The following is a 9392-nucleotide window of genomic DNA, read 5'->3' on the forward strand; positions in this document are numbered from 1 at the left end:
TATTTTTGCATGACTTGATAGTTGTCTGTGCATTGCAATTTTTCATTTGGCATTATAATTGTTTCTTGCAAATAAAATAATATTCAGTGATGGAAAGAAGGTCCAATTATAGAAGACATCAACTAGTGTTTGCATTTCATTATTCAATATTCTTAGGCTCCTCTTGTAGGTCATGAATTTGCACATCTTCTGTATGATATGCAACATTCAACGCTGTGGATTTCTTGCGGGTTGACCAAATTTGAATGACTAGCCTGGGTACTCAGGAATATCCCGGAAAGAATTTGGTAGGTGTTACCTATCTTGTGAGGTTGTGCAGCTTGGCAGCTTGCTTGGTGTTTCTTACTCTGTGAGTTGTTTCAGTACAATTCATAATTCACTGTCTTGCACAGTTTTAAGTAATTGTTTTCTTCTTCTAGTTAATGAAGCCAGAGCAGGTTTCCTTTAGACCTTAACTAACCATTAGTGTTGTAAAAATGTTTTGGTGGTAGCCATTTCCACTAGATCCTGGTATCTCTAAGCATGACTAAATTTTGTTTTTTATTTGGAGACTTATGTCGATTTCTTATACTGTAGTAAAAAGGTGATTACGTTCAACCTAGGCGTTCCTCACAGCCTATGAAGGAAGGTAAATCACAGGGTCAACTTATAGCCGACCGTCAAGTCACTAGAGGGTGGGAGAAGTTTTTCCCCGAAGGTATGTCCGTCGGAAATTGATTCATGTCCCATCGTAGTAAATCTGTCACCTTCTAGCCAACTGAGCATCCCTATGAGGACCATGTTGATTTCTTATTGCCAAGACTCAAAGAGGCATTGTGTTTCTTTTATCATTATTCTGTGCTGGTGATTTGTTTTCTGGCAATTTCTATTTAGAAATGAACACGAAAAACACAATATAGAATGAGAGAAAGCACAATAGGAGGTTGCGCCTATTCTAATTCAACTTACTAGTTACTTGTGTTGAGCCTGATGCATTTCCATCACTTTATTAATCTTTCTGCTTTTACTTTGCTGTCATGGTTGGTTAGTTGCTTGTCTTCATGATGATATGACGGTATGGTTGGTGATTCAATTTTATCTTCTATGGGTAGAGAATTTTGCTGCAGTTTGTAGAAATTTGTGCTCTGTCCTCCAGTAATCTCTGGTATAATGGCTGGCTAGAAGACTTGGCAAACATGTTGAGTTCAGCTAGGCTACTCTCTCTTTTTGTTTTTTGCTTTGTTAAACATGATTTATACAATGCGTTAAACATGATTTATACAGTGTCTAGCTATTTATTATTTCGGACTTTGACCCAATAGGTGCTCCTGCTGCAAACAAGGATTTGGAAACTGTTCCCAGCATTTCAAACTCAACTCGACAGGAAGTGCATTACTGATCTTTGAACTATCTGTTAGTCGATCCATTTCTAGCTTTTTCGCTCAGACAGTTGCTGAAGACTAAATAAGGTGTAGTAAGTAGAAAGCCAACCAAGCATTGTGGATGAAGAAGCAAAGCAAATTATCTGCCTTCAAGTTGACTGATGGCCAAATTTACCTCAGTTTGTATGTTCTTGAGCAGGATTTGCATGCTCGTAGCACGATCAGGACATAAAATCTGTTGGGATTTTGTTGTAATGTGCATGCTCCATAAGCTTTGTTCGAGCTATACATCAAGATCTTGCAGATATGTGTGTATATTCTGATAATCAGCTGTGTTCTGATACCTGAATCATGGTTTGAACTTTCTGAGCTTTGAGATCTGGAAGAAATGGAGAAATATATGTGAGGTTCAAAGAATAAGTTTTTATTTGATATTAATTGCAAATGATATAACTTTATTTTTGACTCTAACTTACAGAACGAAAGATATTATGGTAAAGACGAAACGCTCGCCCCAACGCCCCACTATACCCGACCCAAAATTAGAGAACGAAAGACATGCTTTCCATGCATGTGGATTGTGGGGCCGCAGGTGAACCTATAGTCCTTGAACGAAAGGCAACCTAAGTTTGAATTAAATTTAAATTTATAAAAAGAAATTATGTAAGTTTAAATAATTATTTTAACGATGAAATACACTCAAATATTTTATTAATATCAAAACATGTCTTAACATTTCTATTTAATTCTCAAAATATTACGGGGAAAATTTCTTTAAAAAAAAAGGGCTAGGGAAATTTGGGTAAATTATTTTTTGACAATACTTTAAACTTGTGAGGGTTGGAATGCCTAAATAAAAAGGGGTAGTAAACTGTTAAATTGCGGGGTTTTTCTCGGTTCAAAAGTTCCTCCGGTCGATTTGGGCGAGGGATTCCCGTTCTGCTTTTGTTATTGCTCTTCCTCTCGCCGCCGCCGTAGAACTAGGTTTGTCTCCATGGACCTCCTCCGCGACTACAAGGACGACGACGGCGACGGCGATGGAAACGACGAAGTCGAAGAGGAACCACTTGGGGAAGAAACCCTAGGGGAATCTATGGGTGCTTCAGATCCGCCAGCGCTGGTGCCTGAGGTGGCGGAGGCCTCCTCGTCACCGGATTCGTCCCCTCGCCGCCTTCCTGCGAAGTCATCCGCCCCACGCGTTGACGACACCACCCTCGCTCTCGCGGCTGCTGAATCTTCCCGATCCCTCCATCGGCCCCTCGATCCAGGGCAGCACGCCGTGGGCTTCAACCCTACCTACGACCAGCTCTGGACACCCATCTACGGCCCCGCTCACCCGTTCGCCAAGGACGGCGTCGCCCAGGGCATGCGAAACCACAAACTCGGGTTCGTCGAGGACGCCTCCATCCAGCCCTTTCTCTTCGATGAACAGTACAACACCTTCCACAAGTACGGTTATGCCACTGACCCTTCTGGCCTCTCCTTCGTCGGTGACATCGAAACGTTAACTAAGAATCAGGCCCTTTCTGTCTACAACATGCCCCAGCAAGAACAGAAGCGGCGTCGCCTCCAGATGAAAACTTCCGGCGGTGCGGAAGAAGCTGAGTCTGGGGCTGCTGATCCGGAGGTTCAGAATCCAGCGACTAATGAGTGGCTTCTCAAGAATAAGGTCAGCCCCTGGTCCGGCAAGATGGATGTTGTCCAGGGCGAGCTCACGGAGGAACAGAAGAAGTATGCTGAGGAATATGCTGAGAAGAAGGCCGAGAAGGAGCGTGGAGAGGGGCGCGGAGACAAGGCGGAGCATGCGGACAAGAGCACATTCCATGGGAAGGAGGAGCGAGATTACCAGGGAAGGTCATGGATCGCGCCACCCAAGGATGCAAAAGCTAAGAATGATCACTGCTACATACCGAAACGGTGGGTGCATACGTGGAGCGGCCACACAAAGGGAGTTGCGGCAATACGGTTCTTTCCCAAGCACGGTCACCTCTTGCTTTCAGCCGGTATGGATTCGAAGGTCAAGATATGGGATGTCTTTAACTCGGGTAAGTGCATGCGCACCTACATGGGCCACTCTAAAGCAGTTCGGGACATCTGTTTCTCGAATGATGGCACCAAGTTCTTGAGTGCTGGATATGACAAGCACATCAAGTATTGGGACACCGAGACAGGGAAGGTCATTTCTACATTCTCCACAGGGAAGATTCCATACGTGGTGAAACTTAATCCTGACGAAGATAAGCAGAGCATCCTTCTAGCAGGGATGAGTGACAAGAAGATTGTTCAGTGGGATATGAACTCTGGCGCGATCACACAGGAGTATGATCAACATCTTGGTGCAGTTAATACAATTACCTTTGTTGATAATAACCGGAGATTTGTTACTTCAAGTGATGATAAGTCGCTTCGTGTTTGGGAGTTTGGGATTCCTGTTGTTATCAAATATATCAGTGAGCCTCACATGCATTCCATGCCTTCAATATCTCTCCATCCTAATTCAAATTGGCTAGCTGCTCAGAGTTTGGATAATCAAATACTTATTTATAGCACGAAGGAGAGATTTCAGTTGAATAAGAAGAAGAGATTTGCAGGACACATTATAGCAGGGTATGCATGCCAAGTGAACTTTTCACCCGATGGTCGTTTTGTAATGTCTGGAGATGGAGAAGGAAAATGCTGGTTTTGGGACTGGAAGAGTTGCAAAGTCTTCAGGACTCTAAAATGTCATGAAGGGGTGTGCATTGGATGTGAATGGCATCCATTGGAGCAAAGCAAAGTTGCAACTTGTGGATGGGATGGCATGATTAAGTACTGGTGAGTTTTCATTCTTCATGCTCCTATTAAACTTTCTTTTCTTGTCTTAATTGTTCGAAAATAATTTTTTTTGTTAATCAGTTCTAAATGTGTCTATTTACATCTGTTAGAACTTTATTGCATTATATTCTCACGCAGACAGGGACCTAACACCGATTAAAATTTAGCCATTAGTTTAAACTCCTCCAATCTCCAATCTGATTTTATTTCAATTATTTTTGGTTTTGAGTTAAAGTTAACTGGATCTGGATGTGCTCGCCTGTTTTCTTGATTATTGTTTCTATTTCCATTCATATGCTAGTTTGCTCAAGATAGACTGCAAAATAAAAAAGGGTTACTCGAGTATATCTAGAAGACTTTGAGTTTAGAAGGTATAAAGATAGATTTAAAACAATTTTCTTAGACGATGTCCTTTCTTTGATATGCGTAAAGACTTAATCTGTATGCTGCCTGTTGTAAACATGTGCAACTTATGTGTTTTTCTATTATGAGCATTTCTTCACTCTCGTTGTGTTTTCTGTTGTACTTTTGTTCGCATAATATTGCTTTCTCTAGAGGTTTGTCAAATTCTTTACAAATGAAAAGTAAAAAAAAAAACACCAAAAGAATCTCATAGCGCATCACTTAAGTTGGACGGTATTCATCAAACACGTAGGAACTTATTTTCCAAAGGCAAGAGATATACGATAATGTAATGTGAAAAAGAAATATTCTTAAGAGTATGAAAGTTATTTGATATTAGGTGTAGTGACTTTAGTCTCACATTGGTATCTCTAGCTTAGGGATATACAATGATTTTATTATATCAATATAATTGTTATTTTATTAAAGCAATGCAATATTTTCCCCCCTGTATTCTGCATGGGTCTCAGAGCCTCTTACTAGGGTCAGCGCTTCTAAAAAAAAATCTCTTAAAGAGGAATCATTGATCATTGGCAATTACCTTCCCTCACGTATCTAATTTTCAGCAATCTCATCTATTTCCTATTTTTAAGTCTCAGTTATGGTGCTCATCCATGCAGCACCACCTCCCTTATCCGTGTTTCTGCAACACTTAACAGCACGTGCTTCTACCACTTGTTGCTCTGCTTGCTTGAGACACGGACATTATGACACCTTTTAACTTAGTAGAAACCATCATCCATCAATAATCAGTTTCACCAGCATTGGCCACATGCATGCTACCTTTTTTGTGCTCATAAGACTCCTCTCCTCTGTCATGCATCCAAATCACATATCTTATTATTTTGATCCTTGATCTTGCCACAACACTTCCAATCACATATGTTTTTTTCGTTCTCCTAAAGATTTGCTGGACAATCTCGTCATCTCAGCAATCCATGTCTTGACCATAGGGTGCTTATCATATTTATTCATGTCTCTGCTTGACCTACACCACCAGATTAATCCTTGATGTTAGAGCCATCTACTTAACTTTGCAACCACCACACCTTTCCAATTTTAGATTTGATCTATGTTGAGGTAGATGAGCATTCTTCTACTATAGATCTTCAATTTTCTCCTACCTTTGGTCCTTTTCTTCTGCCTTTTCTCTTCAATCTTCCTTGTTTTTGTGTTGTACTTTTGTCACTTGAGCCAATGAAGACCTAAACAGATTAGTTTCTGAGAATTCTCTTCATTGTTGTTTTCCTTTTCTTTTCTCTTTATCCTCTCTTTGTCAAAGTGATTATTTGAAGTCAAAGATATTGGCGGTGTGTTGATCATTGTTTGAAGGTATCATTACTTGCATGCTTCATCATCAGACTTCACTTTCCAGAGCTTTGCTTAATTGTGATTTCATTTTTCTGGTCATGTGTTATGTTTCTTTTGTGAAAACTTTTCTAGTTTATGTAACAAGCTGATAGTGTCTACTCCAGCTCGAGAAAAGAAGATTAGAGTTGTTAGATATTAGTTATAGTGGCTTTAGTGCACATTGATACCTCTAGGTTAGGATTTTATCATGAGTTTATATATATCTCAGTAAAGTAATTCAATATTTCCTATTTCTATATTCTATTATGTTTGCATGTAAATCATATGGCTCTCATCTGAAAAATACATAAATTTTTTGTGTGGAAACCAAAAAAAAAAAAAAAAACAAAACAAAAAGCAGTGCATATTCCTTGATATCCTTGCAACTAGCCCATAAAAGTCATATTGTGGAATGCTGCTTTTTCTAGGGGGTTTCTAGCATCTCACACTAGCTGTGGTCCTTTGAACCTCTTAATAGACATCCATGGACTTGCAAGGTCACCTTGTAACCACGTGATGATGCATGGGTGCAACTGCAACTACATCTTGCAAAGAAAACACTCAGCTCACTCATTCAAACTTTATTTTTTAAGGTTTATTGGATAAATTCCATGATCATGTGACTTCCTCAAGGCATTCTTTTTCTGACATTCTCTCTAATGCGACAAAGGAAGAACTCTTTTGTTGAAACATTCTGTTTCTTCCAGCCAAATATGATAGATGGAAGCATTTAAGGATAGCCTGAATATGGTCTACTGTATATCCATTTCGTTTTCACATTGATGATCATTCTGCCATATTACCAACTCCTTGGTCCAATGTTCTAGTGTATGAAAAAGTTTGTCTAATTCAAGTATCTGCATCCAATTTTCCTTCTGCAGTTACACTCAGATAATTGACAATTGATGGACTCTTCTATAAGTCCACAAAGTGGAAGCAAATTAAATGCACTATTCCCTATTTTGAAATCTTTTCAAAGTTAGTAGCCGCCCCTTATAGTATGATAGATGGAATTATGCCTCATAGTTTATCTTCAACCTTTCTAGAAGGTTTTTTGTGGAGTTAGTTACAAAAATCCTTCATAATATCTCACCCGCATAGTATGGTAGCTTGCACTTGTGGCGTAATAGCTGCACACTGTACTTGTGTGCATTTTCATGGGGTTAACTTCCCTCAACGTTTAGTCTTAGTTTGGTTGGCATAAAGATCACTTTGCTTTGATTCATTCAGACCAAAATTCCAAAGCATGATTTCTCAATCAAAGTCAATGACATTTAATTCAGGAACTAACAAAAAAGAAAACCAAATATTAGACATGATGACAATGAGATGCCACAAAGAGAGCTGGGAGGACCTACTAGTATGTTAAGGAAATGTGATATGCCACTTCTCTCGTGGTTAATTTTGGGGCATGATTTTTTCTCCAAAATGTAGGTGTTGGACATGGATTTTAGCATGCAGGAGTTTCTCATCTCCGAAGTCAAGCACAATGGAGTATATTTAATTTACTCAATTGAATTATGATACAAGCAACAAATAATCAAATCTCATCTATCTATATTTCTTAGGGAAAAGCTTTAAATGGTTAAATGATTTCTTATCATTATATTAGATAAAGGACTCATGACAAAGTCTTCCCAAGGAGCACATCATGCCATTGGCATTCATGAGCAACGTAATTGAAAACATTTGTCAAGTAGCAGCTCTTCAAATGCACAAACATGCATCTTACTTGCAGAATATTGAACAATGCTTTTAGATGGTGTTTGCTCAAGTTTTTACGTATGTCCTATGCTCTGTCACTTCTCTTAGTTGCTTAGGTCATCAATGCATCTAATGACTTAGTTTTACCTACATCAAGAATCAAACAAGCAACCCCTAATAGCTAATTCGTGTGCTGGTTTCAAAGTTTAAAATAACGTTCCACGCTGGAGTTTCAATCGCTGGTCAAAATGATATGCTCTAGTACCACGTTATGCTGACGCTTGATACACTTAAGCATACACTGAAACTGTTTGCGATAAATCCAAATAAGTTTTACTCCCTTAGTACTGTTAGATGATTTCCTTCTAAAAATAAAACTATAATAATTAGATAATTAGTTGAATTAAAGTTTGGTCATACTATACTATATCATGCTAATGCTCAACATACTTGTAATAAACACGTGATGGGATGAATTCAAATGGATTTTAAGCATTTAATCACCCTTCATTGGTTGGGTGTGTCTATTAATTTTTACTCCTACATTATTCTTCCACTTAAATTTGTTTGCAGCTGTGTATTCCACTTTCCTCCACTTATTAATTGTTTATTTTGATACGGAACTTTGTAGGGATTGATTCCGGAGGCAGCAAGACAATTTGCATCTACAGTAGATCTCATGCCCCCAGGCTCGGAAGACAAGCATAAGCTGCGTTAGTAGTCGTGTTGCTCCTTGCTGTCGAACTAAAAATATGCCACCCTCCAGCATGAGTATGCCCCTGAGAGTTATTTGGGGGAATTGGTAGAGCAATGGTGGAGTTAAAATGTAATTGGAACGACCATGAGTTCAGAATCTCCTGCTTAATTTTATGGTCAAGAGGCTTTTGTACACTATAGTGCTTTGTTTTCAAGGTCTACTCAAAATACAACTAGTTGCAATTTGTGTTATAATTATTCATGAAACATGCCTGGTTTTCTACTACCGAAAGTTAAATGTAACAATATGTTCTCTTTTAATTTTTATGTACTGTTGGTTCTTATAATTGCAAGCTGTGCGTGAAATTATGTTTTTTTAAGGACTATAATAGAGAAAATTTATGAATTGATATTTTTTTTCTTCTGGTTTCATTGCTCTAAACTTATTGTAGGCATTATTACAAATTGAATGTATTATTTGAAATATAAATAGAGGATTCAGTTATTTTCAGAATGAAGTAAAGAATAATAGTTGTTTTTTTTAAAAAAATTCTAGAAGCAAAGGATAAAATAGCTATGTCGACGAACAGCATGAGTTTGATGAAGAAAAAAACTGTCAAGAGATCCGCAATTAAAACGTGGTATTGATCGGTAAAATTATCAAAAAGTGTCGTTTTCGTTTTTCTAAAACCAAAAACGTGCCTTTTTTGCATTATAATATCTTGTCGTTCTAAATCTTTATGGCTAGTCAATTAACAAATGATCTTTCCACAAGCTGATTAAGAAATTAGCTTCCACGAGTTGATTTTAAATCAATAAATTCGGCTTAAAGTGAGTTGAACTAGTTTTGTTCATGATTTTATTACCTTCTGCAATTTCGTTAATCAACTATTTACTTCTGCATAATACAAAATCACAAGTAAGCAATATCCATTATCCGATTGCTAAAAGATTCAGAAGGTCGTTCCCCTTCTATGGATAAGTCGCGCATAGTTATTGTATGGGCACTAAAACTCCCCCATCATTTTTTGTGGGCAGCCATTCTCGCAGACACTCGCACCGCCA

At 38.4% G+C, this 9392-nt stretch overlaps 1 protein-coding gene across 2 annotated transcripts; it reads left to right on the plus strand.

Annotated features, from left to right (window-relative positions):
• The first annotated feature begins 2255 nt into the window (after positions 1 to 2255).
• Positions 2256 to 8707, plus strand: LOC121971249 (pre-mRNA-processing factor 17-like). Of its 2 annotated transcripts, XM_042522422.1 has the most exons (2): positions 2260 to 4175; positions 8263 to 8707. In XM_042522422.1, the coding sequence occupies exons 1-2, from the start codon at positions 2356 to 2358 to the stop codon at positions 8267 to 8269; spliced, it is 1827 nt and encodes a 608-aa protein (XP_042378356.1). In that variant the 5' UTR covers positions 2260 to 2355; the 3' UTR covers positions 8270 to 8707. The 2 variants fall into 2 exon arrangements, with proteins under 2 accessions (XP_042378365.1, XP_042378356.1); XM_042522431.1 differs by lacking the exon at positions 8263 to 8707 and having other exon boundaries at positions 2256 to 4179.
• The last annotated feature ends 685 nt before the right edge of the window (positions 8708 to 9392 follow it).

This window comes from Zingiber officinale, chromosome 1B (assembly GCF_018446385.1).
Source record: "Zingiber officinale cultivar Zhangliang chromosome 1B, Zo_v1.1, whole genome shotgun sequence".
In the NCBI taxonomy this organism is placed as follows: Eukaryota; Viridiplantae; Streptophyta; class Magnoliopsida; order Zingiberales; family Zingiberaceae; genus Zingiber; species Zingiber officinale.

Excerpts from the sequence above, each read along its gene's own strand:
- LOC121971249 (XM_042522422.1), top strand. The coding sequence starts at position 2,356 with ATGGACCTCCTCCGCGACTACAAGGACGACGACGGCGACGGCGATGGA.